The sequence below is a fragment of the Podarcis gaigeae genome (genome assembly GCF_964106915.1).
Source record: "Podarcis gaigeae genome assembly, chromosome: 10".
Lineage (NCBI taxonomy): Eukaryota > Metazoa > Chordata > Lepidosauria > Squamata > Lacertidae > Podarcis > Podarcis gaigeae.
The window spans coordinates 35,734,249-35,751,892 of record NC_139686.1 but is presented as its reverse complement, the minus strand read 5'-3'; the positions used below and the strand labels follow the sequence as shown (position 1 = coordinate 35,751,892).

Sequence of the window (17,644 nt, the reverse complement as noted above, 5' to 3'; positions counted from 1 at the left end):
AGATGCTCTTTGTGTGGATAAACTGGCTGAACAAGTTCTGAAGACAGCTTCAAACAAAATTCGGGCAAGGCGCTGAATAAATAGTGGTAAGGTCTTGAAGTGTGTAAGACACAAATGCTTATTTCTGTGGAAAAACAAGAACAACTTGGTTCCAAGGCTACAGGAGCTGAACCTAGCATTGTTACGGTGATAACATTACAAATGTAAGGAAATGTTGGTCGCTTGCTACAGGACTGCTTTCTTCACATTCCTAGTTGCAGATTGCAACTTCAGAAATCCAATCCAAGTAAACGTAGTAAAATTAAGGCCACTGGATTGTGAGCAGCTCAATTCTAGTCTATTTTACAAAGATGAATTATTGTTGGAGGGTACAGAACCATGTATGCTCCCCTGAACTCCTTGGAGGAAAAGTGGAAGATATAAACATAATAAATAGAATAATAAATATATCATATACATAATGCAAAGCTATTCTAAATTGATCTAAATGTCATATTTTTCTTACTTCTCCAAAGTAAAAATACTGTAAAATCACCTGAATATGTATTTGTGTCCTTCTTAAAACATGTGCTCCAAATAATATAAATGGCATTTAAAGAATCTTAGTAAGTCTTCGAAGAACACAGTAAATGGCATTTAGTTTTACTTACTTTGCTTTGTGAGAGGTTTGGAGTGTGTCATTGTTTACATTAAGATGAGCCATGGGTGGTTTATTTGTTCTGAAAATGCTGCTCATTAAATGAGGGTCTCTGCAAGAGAAAATAAACACACTTAAGAGTTTTTCTGCATTTCCAAGGTATCTATGATAATATTTACACTGATATGCAATGTAGACCCATTTCTAATGGCTGTTTCATACTATGCAACATATGTGGGGGACCTCTGTCCCTCCAGAAGTTGTTCCCAGCCAACATGGTCAATATTCAAAGATGCTGAAAGCTGAAATTCAGCATACAGGATGCAACAGATTCTGCACCTCTGTAGGTACACGCTGCATATTCAGCACGTTAGAATTCCTAAAGCACTTAATCAGAGCAGTATAAGATCCCAGTATAAAGGAAGTTGTTCCCACTCCTCTCTGGTGATTTATCAGTTGAGCTTATGTCTGCTGTGGTTGATTCATGATCCAATATTTAGCTTGCACCTATCTTAATTAAGAGGATTTGGAAACCAAACTCATTGCTACAAAAAAGAATTAATACAGTATTGCAACATTTTACATCTGTCCCTTTGGAATTATTTTCTCATTTATTTTCATTTACCCAGCACAAAGTTTTAAAATTAACTTTAATAAAAGAAAGGTAATATTCCGAGCAAATTGGGAAATTTATCCAGAATGAGGCTTTTCCTTGGTCCCTGCATGCACCCCCGCCAAATTGGCTTGGGGGTGTGTGTGTCAGGAGAACTCCCAGAACAGCTTGCAGGCAGAGGAGAGGGGGGAATCGTTCCATCTGGCAAACTGAAATGCTTGCACTGAAGGAAGGGTCGTCATAGTGCTACATCAAATTCCTCCATATATTCACAGAATGGTGAAGTATTTACTCTCCATTGCAAAGGGAGTTGGTTGGCATTTGACTTCTTGTGCTTTTACCTGCAAGAACCAGGTGACACACCTTGAGTGGGGCCGCAAGACAGAACAGACTGGAAAGGAGGATGGTTGCCTGGTGTAGGGGTCTCTGTCTCCCTGTCATTCTCTTTTCCCTGTGCTGTATGGAAGCCAAGGAAAGCACCCGCATGTTGTGTTTTGCACCGTCTGCCAGCAATCCGAGGGAAGGCTGAGCTTCTGCGTGTTTGTGGTGAGCTGATTTCTGAAATGCAACAATACACCACCAAGGCAACATACTTTAAAAAGGCCTTAAGCTCACATATAAAACAGATGACCTAGATGCATGTGGAGTTTAGTTAACTGTGTGAGCACAACTGCACATCACAAGAACTGAAAGTGCAAAGCAAAATGTCCCCTTCAAGTGGAGTCCTTCCCATTCAATACAACTTCCAGGAAATACTGTTTTAAGAAGTTAAGAGTATAAAATACCTTTTTATACACTTAAGAAATAATTGCAACCAAATGTTAATTTATATTATTTATAACGCTTAGTGTTTCTGTAATGTGAAGAGGAAGCACTTTGAAAATAGCTAGGAAAATTAACATCACATTTTGATCAAGCAAGACGTCTGCTTCCAATAAAACATTGGCCAAAGAGAAGACAATGTTCATTGACCACATTGCACTCTGCTTCTCTGCTTCCCCAGGCTCAAGCTTCCACCAGCGCTTCACCTCTTTGGTGTAGAGAAATTGTACCAGTTCTTATCTTCTAGCCTAGTGATGGTGAACTTTTCGCCTTCCAGATGTTGTTGGATCCAATTCCCATTAGCCCTAGGCAGCATGACCAATGATCAGCTCAAACCCAAGCTAAGAACACAAAGTATTCTTCTGCTATATATGGTGAGTGCCCTGGAGATGTAGGATCAGGAAATATTCCTGTTTCTCCTGTCATGCAATAGGCTCTGGAACTAAGGGAAATGAAATCACACACAGAATACTGGCTTCGTTCACACATATATACATATATCATGTGGGGTTTTTTTATCAATCACATGCCTTTATGTGATGTATTTTCATGTATACATAAATGAAAATAATTAGTACCAAAAGTTCGATCTCAAAGCATACCCTGCAAACAAACTAATGAAATGTGGAATCAATGGTTATAGGAAAGTGTACCTTTCAGATAAAAAATGTAAAACAAGATAAAGCAATATATAATTTCATTAAGTGATTTCATACTCCCTTTTTGCAAAGCAGATGCAGCTGTTAGGTTAATATCACATGAACAGATACAAATGCAGATGAACTGTAATGTTTAGTCTATACATACTGATTATAATTTTAAAATATATTTAAATACCTGACACCAAAAATATAAACCATGTCATTACTTATTTCATTCCTCTGAATTTAGAAGTGTTAGCATCTTCCTCCAATACTTAGGCTACTAAATTAAAGACTGACCTAAGGCTATCCGGTAATATTCCATCCAGTCTTCTAGGACATTCTTGATCTTACATCTCAGCACTTTTAATTCTCTGGTAGGGTTGTAGTCTTTGACATGGCTTAGATCCTCTTCTGGAATTCTAGGTATTCTCTCCTGTGGTAATTTTTTTTATCAGAAATCAGATCAAATTATGCGTAGCCACAACAAAGAAAAAGCAGTAAAAGTAATAAGGGACCAGAAAAAAATAGAATGGCTGGCACAAACATTCCCAGAAGATAAAACTAAATAAAGGTTCCAGCAAAGCAGTCTGAACCTGGCACCTCAAACTGAACAGTGTGCCATAGTGGTTAGAGTGTCAGACCTGGGAGACCAGGGTTCTAATCTCTACTTAGCCATGAAGCTTGCTGGGAGTCAATGTCTCTCATCCTACAACAGAGGTGTTGCAAGGATAATATGGTGAGGGGGAGAATTATGTGTACCGCCTTTATCTCCATGGAGGAAAGGAAGGGTATAAATATGATGTCACACAAATGATACATAACAAAAAGGCAACACGCGATCCTTTCTGTAGCAGGTATTCTCTTCCTTATTCTCAGCTGCCTTGTTCCACTTCTCTTGGCCTATATTTTTGTTCTACTCTATTGCTTCCACTTGATTCTCACCTCAGCTTCTGCTTTTCCCACACATTATCTCCTAATCTGCCTGCTTCATCCTTCCCTTTGTCCCTTCACCTCAAACCCCTGCCTCCTTCCCTTCTCCTTTCAGTTCATCAAAGTACAACCCATCAAATGGGAGGAATATGTACAAAGCCATAGACATGACTAGTAGGCAACAATCTTGGCTGGCTTCAAGTATTATTTCCTTTGCCTTGGCCCCTGCTTCTTGTGGTCCCCTTTGCTTCTGCCCTTTCCCCTTCTTTCCATCCTCGGTTATCTCCCCGCCCTCTTATTTATATTTATTCAGTCTTCCTTTCTGCGTTTGCAGATATGTGGAATCTTTTTGTGGCACCCAAGCTTCCAGTAAACAGCTGCAAATATTGTACATCTGCCTTTCATTTCTATTGGGTTTGTCAAGACATGTTCCTACGTTATTGTGAAAGAAGGAATCAAAGTTGCATTAGCTGAAGGGGCGTTTTGCATACAAGTTTTATGGTGTTAAATCAGCATAACGAAAATAAATTGTAGCAAAATACGCTGCTGTTACAGTATTCTAGTGGATGGGCAAAGGCAGAGGAAATGTTAGAAAAAAGTAAACTGTAGCAGTGTGAAAATAAAATTACATTTACTTATTTTAATATTGAGTTTCTGACAGCTGCTTACTTCTTTTTTAAGAGATTTTTTTGCGTCTTCTGTTTTGCCAAGTGTTTTAGAAAATCCTTTTACTGATGTAGATGGTAGATTAACTTCTGTGGATATCTTGCTCTAGAAAACCAAGAGAGAACAAACAACAGAATTTGCTTTAATCATGTGCAATCCATTGAGTTTCTACCCATTTTTCTTGCAGGAGTCTTATAATTTCCCATAGCTACAGGACAAGTAACGAAACAGGCGAACCTTTTGTTGGCAACTGCATCTGCTGTTGAATTGCTACCAGCCACGAAGCACATAACCCCATAGCGGAAGCTAAATTCTGTGTGACTGGCATGAGATTACCTGTAACCAAACAGCAATATATTTCTGTTTGGCTCCTGGCTGTGATGCAGTAGCTGCTTAAAATACTGCTATGTGCACCCCAATCTCCGAGCAGTGAGAGATTTCAGGGGTGCTGCCAACACATAACTCATGGTTGGTTTGCTTAAACTGTAGGTCACTGGAGACTGTGGTGTCTTTGTTATATTACGGGATGGTGGGAATTGGGAGTCCCCATCCCTGATGTAGGAGAAAATAATGTAGTGTCTTATCTATATTCATTTGTCTCACTATTGCACTTGCCTGGATACACGCAATCCACTATGACTCTAACATTTGTGTAGGGCTTCCAATAATATTCCCATGAATTTAAATGTCAAGCTGCTCCTGATTTTGAACTGAATGGAGAAGTCCATTTGCAGGGGAAAAGTATGTATGTGCAAGAGCTGGAAACGGCCCTCGTCTATCTGTTATTCCTTTTGAAACTACTGTGCAACAAATATTTTACTTCCTGCAAATCCTCTCGCAACCAAATTCTCCCACAACCCACCACGGAGGGCTATTATCTCCCTGCAACCTCCCTACAGTCTCTAGCCTGATTGGCATGTTGTGTGGGTTTTTTGCATCATAAGCTATTGCACCATACCAGGTTTTCTAACTGTGGACCAGCCACACCTCGTACCGGTGACAAAGACAAACGCACGCTTTCATGTCGCCACTTGTAAAGCAGTCCAACAGCAAAGCGTCCTGCAACCTTCACCGTGATGCACTTGTTAACCTAGGGTAAGACATAAGAGATGTGTACTTCACAGTATTGTTCAGCTAGGAAATTTGCCAAAATGAAGATAGGAAGCCACAAGGGAAATCTGTCACTAACCAGAGAGCTCTTGTTTATGGTGTTCCAGTGTGCTGTGCCCCTCTCCAGGATACTCCATCCCCTCCCTTCCCACCTGATGTTCCATTCCTCCTCCAAAGCAGTTTGGTCCATTTAGCTCAGAATTGTCTATTCTGCTTTGACGGGCTTTGGGGTTTCAGACAGGAGAATTCCCAGGCATACCTGAAAGTGCCAGGGATTGAAGCTACGGCCTTCTGCATGCAAAGCAGGTGTGCTACAAATGAGCTATGGCGCTTTCCCAGAAATGCTGTTGTGGGAATACAGGAATCTGTCAACTACTGCATCATCAAAACCATTGGTCCATCTACTTCATTACTGTAAACACTGATTGGCAATGGCTCTCTAGAAGTTCAGACAGGGTTCTCACCCAAGTCTACTTGGGACCTTTCACATGCAGAGCATGTTCTCTACCACACCCCTTAAAAAAAAAACTAGTGTCTGCAAGATATAATTGGGCACATATAATTGCAAGATATAATTAGGCTTCTGTATTTCTTGCCAGATGTAGGTTGCTGGGGTAGTTGTGGAAAGTACAGAGCATAGCTAGTTGCCAGGATTGGATAGGGTTGGGTTGCCAGATAAAGGGGTGAAATTGAATCTCTATTTCAAATTTGACATAATAGTAAGGAAAGGTCGAGTGCAAACATGACTTTTCTACTCTTGACAGTTTAAGAAGTGCTAGGTTAAGCATGTGGCCTTAGGGGGAAAGGGACAGGAGCAAAGCAGTTCAGTTTTAAAGTAATGCAGTTTCCCACTTATCTTCTGCTATTATTATTATTATTATTATTATTATTATTATTATTCAGCTTCTTAAGTCACTTGTTACACAGATGTCTCCAAGCAACTTACAACACATTTAAAAGCATAAATCTGTTATAAAAACTCAATCATACCAAAGCACATGTAATTTATGAAAATATGGATTTGATATATGAATATGATCCTGTTTTGTACCATGATGGCCCAGTCTTCATCATAGTGTTTGTGCTGCTTCAACTTGGAAAGAAGAAAATTGATTCAAAGTATCATTTTCTTCATTAAACTTCGTTCATTAATTTTACTGTGAGCAAGCTTAGGTAGTTAGCTACTTCTGTTAGCTGAAGAATTTACAACACTGTAAATAACAGCATCCCCCCAGAATAAAAGCTATATTAGAAAAAAGAATTAAATAAAAAAAGATTAAATATTACCTGCATAATAACTGGGTCATCAAGCTTCCCTTCCCCAGGCCATTTCCACTGGCGTAGTATTTCTCCATCTTTATTAGTCACCATGCCTCCTTCCTGATTAAATATCATTGCTATGCTGCTGCTGCAGAAACCAAAAGCCAGTTTTTCACGGTGCCATTTAGTAAAACATAATGAGTAACTCAAGCTGTCTACTTTGATCTTGGTGCTTTTAATTAACATAGTAATTTGCGTGTTTATCGCTTCATCTATATATTTATATAGCAGTCCACACAGGTGTGCACAGTGGCTGTGAATGAACAATCCAGACTTAAGAAAGTCACAAAATTATTTCGTAACGTAGCCCTTACTTTTTAACTGCAAAACATGAAGGTGCCTGGATAACCCCATGTTAACACTGGTTCTTATTCTAGGCATACTTTACAAGAATCAATGACATATCATATATATTAAATCCCATTGTGGTTTTATCCAAGGCAAAAACCCCACACTTTCATCTGCTAAGGCTATGATCCACAAATCAGCAGAGGCATGCAGCACAGTCTAGGCTGATAGTGTTAAACTAGGTGTGAAAGACTTTGCTCTCCCTTCCCATTCTATTTGATGTAAAAAATTTGTGTGTATGGAATGCTTGTAACTCATCGTAAGTTGAGTGAAGGATACCTGAACTCAACAAGGCTCTGATTCCACACAGCAAGTTGGTACATGGCCTACTTTGAGCTCTAAACTACCATGTAAATTAAACAAGATTCTTAAGAAAGGGTATAAGAAGTGCTGCACTAGCATAGCACCTTCACTTGTTGTGTCAAGTGTCTTGAACTAACCAATGCAGGTCATCAGGCCCAACTTGATGGATCAGTGGCTGTCACTGCACCATATACGATACAGCAGCGCCGGCTGCTACCTTAAGATGTCTGTGCTGTTCTGGGTGGGGTGAATGGAAGCTTTTGAAGCACACTTTTAGTTTGCAAGGGAGTGAGTCATGCTTGAAACTATGTGGGAGCCTTTTAATTATGTCCTACATCCAGTATAGCAAGTACCGCCAAAGGACTGTCTCTCAGTGCCTGCTGCGGTTAACATTTGATGTTAGTTAGGAAGCCCTCTGGAACGTCTCTTCTTACCTGTTAGAGAAGCAAACGCTGCCATGTCCAGAAGGAGTAAATGTTCCAACTAATGCACGGTCGGGACAGTCATTAAATATATTGGTGTACAAGCCACCACAAGGAAGATCAGAGTAACTCTGACAGACTGCAACATGTCCAGAGGGGTAGGTAAATAAAGAGTCAAGGAGTTTGTCTGAGATGGACATGGCATTTCCAGGTGTCTAATTACAATGCACTTTATTATTAATTATTATTATTATTATTATTCCCTGTCCATCTGGCTGGCTTCCAATATATAGAAAAACATAACAAAACACTACACATTAAAAAGCTTCCCTATACAGGCTGCTTTCAGGTGTTTTCTAAAAGTTGTATAGTTATTTATCTTCTTGACATCTGATGGGAGAAGGCCCTCTACTGGGTTCCCTGTAGCTTCACTTTTCACAGTGAAAGAACCGTCAGAAGATGCTCACAGCTAGATCTCAGTGTCCAGCTGAACATGGAGGGAGGAAATGCTCCTTCAGGTAAACAGGGATGCGGCCGTTTAGGGCTCTAATGGTGAGCACCAATACTTTGAATTGTGCTCAGAAATGTACCAGGTGCCATCTTAGCACTAACTATTGCTGGTAAGGTGGAGAAATCTAGCTGTGCAGCAGATCATCAAACTGCCCAGAGAGAGAGACTGAATTGGGCTCGGTGACCAACAACAATGCCAATACAGATCTCTGAGGACCAATGAAAAAGGTCCCAAGCTGTAAGCACCATCTAAACTCCGGCTGCTGCATTTCCCACCAATTGCAATCTCCGAGGCATCTTCAAGGACAGCCTTGTGTAGTGCAAATTACAATAGTATAAACAGGAGATTACAAGAATATGGATAATCATGGCCATGCTAGCCATGTCCAGGAAAGCTAAACCAAGCATGCTTGGAAAAAGATACTCCATGGAAGTGGATTACAGGCATACTTCCCCCACCCTCCACCAAGGCAATGGACCTGATCTTTTAGGGAAGTCCAACCACAGTCAGACCAGACCATCTTTCTGTTTCCCAGATCTGGAAGCTACCAAACCACAAGCACCTCTCCCTTGCCAGGACTCAGCTTCAGTTTAGTGTCCTCATTCAAGCCATTACTATTTATGGTATAATGAAGAACCTTTAAAATACTATAAAAATAATTTTAAAATAAAGATTGCCAAACAGCTATGGGGAGATGGGTATGTATGACGCATAACACCAGATACATCCAGTGAACTGCTAAAAAGGTGCCTGCAATAACAACATGCAGCCATGACTGAAACAACTCTAATATTAGTGCCTGCTTTCTCTCACTCATAATACATGTAGAACTGAACTAAAAATTGCACCGAGGAGTCAGTATTCGGATGTACAAGCATGAATGGCTTGTGTGATGCAACTGTAAATTACTCATTCTGTTTCTTGTCTACTGTACATTTGACTCCAGCTCAAACTTGCTCGGTGCTTATTCAGAGGATTTACCAAGTATCCATCTCAAAACTTCGAAACTATAAGCAGCCACTGTGGTACGCAGCAGTGACCTATCTGTGCTAAAGTGGATGCTATCATGAATGACTTTCCACATCACCACTGTTGGCAGGTGTTTGTCTGCTCAGATAGATGTATGGATAGATAGCTAGATAGATATAGACATGCAAAGACCTATTTCTATATAAAACTTTAGACAGTTTGAGGTTTAGTAAGTTCAAGTGCTAAGGGGTCCTTTCTGAGTTTTCTCAAATCAGCAGCACACAATAATCTAAAAATTTGACATTCAAGTGTGTAGGAACAAAAATGCTTGGGTCATGACTCACGACTTTCCTTCTTTTCAGTTTGGATAAAAGGTTCTAAAGCAAGTCCCCCCCCCCCTCAAAAACACGTTTTTGATTCCAGACTGAACCTGCATAAAATCGCACACCATTATTTGGAAACAGGTTTTTCCAAACGTCTTGCTCCTGTAAAGTGATCTAGAACCTTTTACAGTTCAATCCTTAAAGACGTTTACTCAGAAATCCTAAAGAATTTTGCTTCCTACCTGCCAAGTGAATTAAGTAATTTTAAATCTATGCTTTTTCTTTGTTGTAGGAATGCTTCCTCCCATTCCTTCTAGATGGAATTCTCTTTCATGTTACACTTTCAAAGGATATTAAATGAAGGATGATCCATCAACCAATCCATAGTGCAATTTTTTTAAGGCTGGCTCAGCTTGTTTGATCACTGGCAACTGTGGTTTTTCATACAGGCTCTCAGAAGAGACTTTCTTACTGGGCCGCCCTTTGATGTTTTGGGGAAAGGTTTCCTTCTTGATATCACCATAATGACGAAGAATAATAGGCTTGTCAAATCCTGATTCTTTCAGCTTAGACAGCTGTTCAGTTCTGTTTGGAAGATTTTTTTTAATCAATTATTTACTAAGAAATTCTCTTAAATAGGTAACATTTAGGCTGAAAAAAATCAGCTTTCTATATGATCTGAATAAGCAGCGTAGTATAGCATATTCCAGGCACCAGCCTTCTATTCATCTGAGTAAAAAGCAGTTCAATTCAATCCAAACCCTGTAAGAGCTTTGAAAATACATTTTATATTTAGAAAGAAAAACAGTTTAGAATGTAAGCTGCAAGTGTAAACTCACTTGCCTTCTGCTCAGGCAACTTGGTAGAGTCCTAATACAGATTCCGAACACAGACATCCTAATCTATACTATGTTTGACCCCCATTTTACATTTTTGGTTTTATTTTCAAAAGATCTTCACCAATTAAAGGTAAAGGTAAAGGTACCCCTGCCCGTATGGGCCAGTCGTGTCTGACTCTAGGGTTGCGCGCTCATCTCGCTTAAGAGGCCGGGAGCCGGCGCCGTCCGAAGACACTTCTGGGTCACGTGGCCAGCGTGACGAAGCTGCAGCTGGCGAGCCAGCACCAGCACAGCACACAGAAATGCCGTTTACCTTCCCGCTATAAAGCGGTCCCTATTTATCTACTTGCACTTAGGGGTGCTTTCCAACTGCTAGGTGGGCAGGAGCTGGGACCGAACGACGGGAGTTCACCCCGCTGCGGGGATTCGAACCGCTGACCTTACGATCAGCAAGTCCTAGGCACTGAGGTTTTACCCACAGCGCCACCCGCGTCGCACCTTCACCAATTATTAGCTGTTATTCTGAATAAGCACATTAATAAAGCTACACCAACCAGTGCGAAGGCTCAACCCCAGTCCAGACTTAGTGGTAAGTACTTCTGAGTCAATAGTTGTCCCATGTCCCTTTTACACAGAAACTTGCACGTCACCTGCAGCTCTTAAGTATCCTAGCAGATACTGAGCTACAGTACCAGCAAAACAGGGAAAATGCAACAGAGCAGCTAGCTTTCTTCACTGTAGGTGCTGAAGGAGAGTGAGAGTTATATTGTTTTGGCTTGCACTTGCATAAGCTACCATGTGTATTTCATTCAAAGAAGAGCTACTGGACTGGACTGTCCTTTCCATTGGTAGGCAACATATTTACTCTATGAGCCTTCAAGCAGCTTTATTTCAATGTCACTATGAATTTTCTCATAGTCTACACATTGCTGACTTTGAGAGTCAGATATCCAAACCTTTAATTGAAGGCGGGAATTAAGCAGGAAAGCATTCCAGAAGCTTGTAATTCTAAATATTAATTAGAGGAAATCTAAGGAGAACCCTTGACTGGAAGCCAACATTCCTTACACCTTAAACTCTGCAACAAGATAGCACTCAGGACACCTTTTTGCTGACCAGGCTAGGAATAAGCATTCAATAACACTAAGTCAAGTGCAATAGCATTGGCACAGAATCCTGGCAGCAGTCAGCGCTGTGCCTTCCAAAATGAGGATCAGGATTTCAGTGCCAGGTCTATGTGCCAATAGGGGTGATAAACACTGAAAAAGAAAACATACTCTCCTCCTCTGGGATAGATTGGTTTGCAGAGATTTTGTCTATATAATTATATCTCAGATGAAAATAAATCTTCCAATAATAATATAAAACATACAAGTGTAAAAACAGTTCTAGCTAACAGAAGATAGTCATTTGATCTCAGTTCATCAAGATTAATCGAGTTATTCACTTAGAACTGTACAGGGAAACACAGGGCACAAGAAAGAAAAGTATCTTCATTTCCCATTCCTGTCAAATACCAAATATTCAATGTTCAATTATTTAATTCCCCCCCCCCAGAGGAAATGAGTTTCTGTAATGTGGTTTTGCAACATGGTTTTATGTTCCACATCAAGGCTAGCCCAAGACATTTTACTTTCTGAGGGAAAAGACCAGAGGATGCTGCCCCCCTAGTCTACGTCCAAAACCTGCCTGGACTGGCAGTAGATTCTTATGTCAAAACTTTGCTGCACCTGAGGGAAGCAGGAAACATAGGGAAGACCACTTGGCACACAAATTCCCAGCACCACTTGCCTGAGGCGAAAGCCCTACTCTGCCTAATGGTATGGTCAGCCCTGCTCCACAGGGTCATACAGGATTGCTCTTGGGCCCAACAGTGATTGCATGAAGGCACCAACTGCATGAAACAACACTTTCACATGAGGACTTTTCACACTGTGTGATTTGTGCAGTCACAGTGGCTAAAAAAGCAGATGCTTTGATTATGAAAAACTGCAACGGCTGTCATATATGGGTCCCAATTGGAAGCACCAATTCAGGCCATTGGTTCATACAGCCAGTGCCTCCATGCTATCCCTTTCCAGTTAGAAAACGCTCCCATGGACCTCTCTGAGCATCTGTGCTAGCAATTTAACACATCTTAAACTATCCCTGGGACGCAGGTGGCGCTGTGGGTTAAAGCCTCAGCGCCTAGGACTTGCCGATCGAAAGGTCGGCGGTTCGAATCCCTGCAGCGGGGTGCGCTCCCGCTGCTCGGTCCCAGCGCCTGCCAACCTAGCAGTTCGAAAGCACCTCCGGGTGCAAGTAGATAAATAGGGACCGCTTACCAGCGGGAAGGTAAACGGCGTTTCCGTGTGCGGCTCTGGCTCGCCAGAGCAGCGATGTCACGCTGGCCACGTGACCCGGAAGTGTCTCCGGACAGCGCTGGCCCCCGGCCTCTTAAGTGAGATGGGCGCACAACCCCAGAGTCTGTCAAGACTGGCCCGTACGGGCAGGGGTACCTTTACCTTTACCTTTAAACTATCCCTGGTTATTTTAGCATGTAATAAAATAGAAAATTTTCAGTTTAACAAGAATAGATTTTAAAAGCCATAATACAAAATCCCATTTTAATATTACATTTCGATCTTTGCCATTCGTAATCTTTCCACTGCCCAGACATACGGTGCTTTCCATTCTAGGTCTTTAGAGTCACAGTCAGAATGTTGAAAAACCCAACCTTTATGAAGAAATGAAAAAACTCATAATTAGTTATCTGAAATGCTGTAAATAAATAAATTTTAAGCGCCTGTCAAATTCCAAGACATCAGGACATTTTTTGATTAATCAAAAAAATACATTTAAAAGTTAAGAAAGCCGGTTTGTTAACACAAACACAAGTATTAGTTATTGTTAGAAGTAAAGGCCATCTTTAATATTTTCTTTTTCATTCCCTATTACAGTCATCCACCAGAACCAAGTAACCTAAAAATAAAATAAAAATAGTTTCCTCAAGTATCATCTCTTGGTAGTCCTACTAGAAGAAAGGGGAATGGCAGCCTAGAAGAGGGTGAGGGCATCTAGCATAATCTTTGTCGTACACTAAAGATGGACCTCTTTCCCCTGCCCTTTGACCGTTAAGATATTTTGTGTTGTGATACGCAGCTCTTTTGTCTATATTGTTTTCCCTCTTTTTAAAGCTGTTTTACTTTTGTCATCCCCATCCCACCCTCATAACTGTATCATTATAATGATGTAACCCACCCTGGGGCCCTATGGTGAAGGGAAGGTAAGATATCTTATACAGTAAATGAATAAGCTAACTCCCCTCCAACTGTAGCTCATTAACCTAAACATTAACCTGAATGAAGAAAGAGAGAGTGCACACATAATACCTCTTTCCTTGCATAGTTTTGATGACAGTGAGAAACTGATTGCAAAAGGTGAATCATTGCTATATTGCTGAGGGACTGCAGCTAAATAGGAGAGAAAAGAAATTTATTGAGCATGAGTCCTCAGCAGCATAAGCACACATAATCACAGTTCTTTATTAAGAACTGTTTGCTGTTTTATAATTACAAACTTGCAAAGAGCTAGGTAATGGCCAGAGTAAGTGCTTATGTGCTGTTAACTTTTTTCATTATTGAATGAAGTGCTCTGGGTACAGATTGCCTCTCCTGGCTGAATCCTATGATTACTTTTTCACTCACCTTGAAATGGGAAAGAGAAGCTTCTGTAATAAATGGTTTGAAAAACTGCCTAGTTTATTTTCAGTTCCACCCGCCCCCCAAGTGCTTGTACCTCTCTAACTTCAGCTGCGAAGGCCATTTGCTGGTATTCTTCAGCAACTTTCCTCAATTAATCACAAGAGATCTCTCACCTCCACTTGTGATTGTGGCCTGGGATGAAGATAGTAAATTTCAGAGCTGGCATTTTCTCTCTAGCCTAGATGTGTCAAGAATAAATATCATTCTAAATGAGTGATGGACAACTGGTTTTTTGTGTGGTCATATTTACTGGTATAGAGTACCATTCTTTTTGCTGCCCACAATACTTTTATTTGTGTGCACCAGCACCTAATTTTTAACCCCGCAAAAAGCACTGTATAGAAACATGTATTAAGACAAACTATATCTTGGAATTTAATATTCTCCATGTTGCCTATTCATGCTATTAGGTTAGAGACTTGCAGCCTGAAGGTTTACTTTGAAATTAGTCTCAATGAGAGCTACTCCTGTTTATGCTAATGGGGGACCTTTATCTATTGAGAGCTAAATGTATAGTAAAGTAGTCAAAGTAAACCCTGAGTTTTGGTATTAGCATAAAAACCAATCGGTTTGCTCCTATTCTTATATGTAAAAGTTGCCCCAGACCATCCCACATGTTGGTGGAGTGCATGTAAGCCCTCCCCACTTCCTTCCAAGGCTGAAAACGCATGGCAGCAGTTGCACACCAAACAAACACTTGCAATATTGTAGTATATTGGCCAAGCTGAACCGCCCTCTGCTATGTGATGCTGGAATATTAAATATTAAGAGAAAACCAGTAAAATTCCTTACTCTTGCTTCCATTGAGTCTGTTTGACAGAGTTCCAGGATTGTCCATTCCTTTTGTCACACCCATGGGAAAATCAACACTTTTCCTGCTTTTCCTTTTCACATTTTTAGGTGTCTCATAGTCAGTATATTCAAATGTAGGTGGCAATCTGTTGGACTCCACTGATGCTTGCCTTCTCCTTGATTTAAAGTTTTTGTATGCTAATTCCTGCAAATATTTTTTATTTTGCCAGACACCTTCAATGAGATCTTTCCAACTGGAGCTCAATATATTTAAAACCCCTTGTGGTAAAATAAACTTAAACTTGGTAAAATGCTTCAACATTTCTTCCAGCTCACACAATATGGTAGCAGCCATGCATTTATGTTCTTCCAGTGAAGCTGACCCTAGGTCTTCTTCTGTAGGTGGAAGTGAAGGTATTTGGGAGAGGCAAGCCAGAGGATTCTCACAAATGTTTATGGATATAGAAGGATCATCTGTTTTAGGAGAAACTGGTTCTTTCTTTGCTATACTGTCTTTCACAAAAGAATAATTTCTTTCCCTGTGTTCATCCATGCATCCAGAGCTCCTGCATGTGGACAGTAAATGTATATTAAGCCTTTAATTCCAGAATTCAGACTTTTCTGTAATGTAGGTCTCATACTAAGCGGGTCTGTAGGTCTTCCATTGGGCTGGGGGAATGGTGTCAAATGTTGCATGTTGGGCTACCCTGATATAGACCAAATACTATAGGTGTGAAGAAGACATAACTATGTACAGAAATCTTCAGACACACCTATATATATTTTCAGGCTTAAATTCTTATGAGAACAGCAGGGCTTAGGTAAGTAGGAAGTACAGAAGACATACGTGCTTCCTGCTGGAACAGTGCCCTTTTACATCCTAATCATCCTTTAAAAAAATAAAATCAGAACAATTTTCAAGTTGCAATATGCCCTTAAGAGTTTTCCCATTTGAACTTTCCAATCAACAAAAACGGGGGAAAGACTACATTTTAATGCAATATATCAATTCATTAATGCATTCAATCAGTTATTGCAATTTAAGTACGGCACCACTATTACCTGTGAATTTCATGAGGATCTGGATCTGTGCTGATTAAATTTATATCAACAAAGTGTTCTCCTGGTTCTATTTTCATATTTCGCTTTCGTTTACCGGTAGTTTTGAGCTAAAATAAAATATAGGATTTTATTAAACCCTTAATAGATTTGGAGAGAGCAATAATAACGTATCAAATATGAGATGGGAAGTACCTGGTCAAAGAAATATATGGGTTCTTGTTCCAGGGTTTCAGCCATTTCTCTCAGTAGGATTTTGTGCCTACAAAGATAAAATATGAATATACCAAGAAAAATGGAACACAAGAATACAAATGGTTGCATTTTTAAATGAAATATAACCAAGACAAAAAAATTAAAAAATTGTCCAGTAGCACCTTAGAGGCCAACTAAGTTTGTTCTGGGTATAAGCTTTCGTGTGCTTATGCCCAGAACAAACTTAGTTGGTCTCTAAGGTGCTACTGGACAATTTTTTAATTTTTTAATTTATTTCGACTGCGTCAGACCAACATGGCTACCTACCTGAATCTATAACCAAGACAGATTTGGTGTTCCTAAAGTAGTATCTAACAGAAATTGAAAACGTAGCAGGCCTTCTCATAAAGCTCTCATGGGAGAAGCATTTTGCATTCCGCATTGTTATCAGTAGAGTGAGACATGTAGCTAATGAATGACACCTGTAGCCATTTAATTGGTGTAATGTGGTATAGTGTGTTTGTGTGTGTGTATACACACACACACATCCAGACAGTTTGGAAATAATTTGACTTCTTTGCAATGGGGTACTAATTTTATGCAACTCCTTGCAGAAGTGAGATCTAAAACATATTTGAACCAGGTGAAGAAAGGAACAGTTGTGGTAGAACAACTAGCTTTCAAATATGGACATTAAGACAAAACTAATATTGCAAATCTATTGCTTTAAATGAAATACAAACTGATCCGAGGATACAATTGACAAAACTGCCATTTCTAGTGTTATGCCAAGGACTACCTGCATCTGAAACCAAAATAAACATTAAATTGTTTCCTAACTTCTGTGAATAAAATTTGTTTATGTATCCAGTGCATTTATTTGTAGCTTGAATAGTTAATACATATTTTCACATTAATTAATTTTGGCTTTGATTCTATAACATCAAAATAATATTAAGGGCATATTATTATACAGACTGATACATACACTTCTGAATTAAGGCTGACAAGCCATCTGTCTCATAATAGGTCAGGAATATATGTTCACCTTTTACAGCTGTGTCATTGCTTTAAAGCCATAATCTTTATTATACCTAATACTGAACAGATCATTTGCTTTAAATGTGACTGTTCTGGAGCCAAGCCAATGGTGTTAAGAATGAGACTAAAACTACTGTATATTGCCATTTCAATAAAGTTGAATTCATTTTTCGGCATTAAATAATTAGCCAATCATTTGGCAATGCAAATGGATAGCAATGGTTACAAACTCAACTCCTTTCATTGACAAACACGTCTTCAAAAATAAAACAAAAAAGTATACAAAGATATTTTGATGCATTAAAAACAATGTAAACTCCATCGTTATGCAACTCCTTTGTGACATTTTGTAGTAGT

At 39.8% G+C, this 17,644-nt stretch overlaps 1 protein-coding gene across 4 annotated transcripts in view; it reads right to left on the bottom strand.

The window, feature by feature from the left end:
- The window catches only part of LOC310825282 (uncharacterized protein), a 31,262-nt gene that overhangs the window by 9,797 nt on the left and 3,821 nt on the right, over window positions 1-17,644 (bottom strand). For 2 of the 4 annotated variants that reach the window (XM_083698605.1, XM_083698606.1), the window contains 13 exons: window positions 16,247-16,313; window positions 16,055-16,161; window positions 14,993-15,558; window positions 13,829-13,909; window positions 13,074-13,173; window positions 9,973-10,203; window positions 7,828-7,977; window positions 6,710-6,830; window positions 5,271-5,402; window positions 4,316-4,417; window positions 3,014-3,149; window positions 1,592-1,808; window positions 651-749 (listed from right to left, as the gene is read on the bottom strand). In XM_083698605.1, coding sequence (XP_083554731.1) covers window positions 651-749; window positions 1,592-1,808; window positions 3,014-3,149; window positions 4,316-4,417; window positions 5,271-5,402; window positions 6,710-6,830; window positions 7,828-7,977; window positions 9,973-10,203; window positions 13,074-13,173; window positions 13,829-13,909; window positions 14,993-15,558; window positions 16,055-16,161; window positions 16,247-16,313 — 2,109 coding nt within the window. The remainder of the gene's footprint in view (window positions 1-650; window positions 750-1,591; window positions 1,809-3,013; window positions 3,150-4,315; window positions 4,418-5,270; window positions 5,403-6,709; window positions 6,831-7,827; window positions 7,978-9,972; window positions 10,204-13,073; window positions 13,174-13,828; window positions 13,910-14,992; window positions 15,559-16,054; window positions 16,162-16,246; window positions 16,314-17,644) is intronic. The other 2 variants (XM_083698607.1, XM_083698608.1) reach the window with 2 other exon arrangements.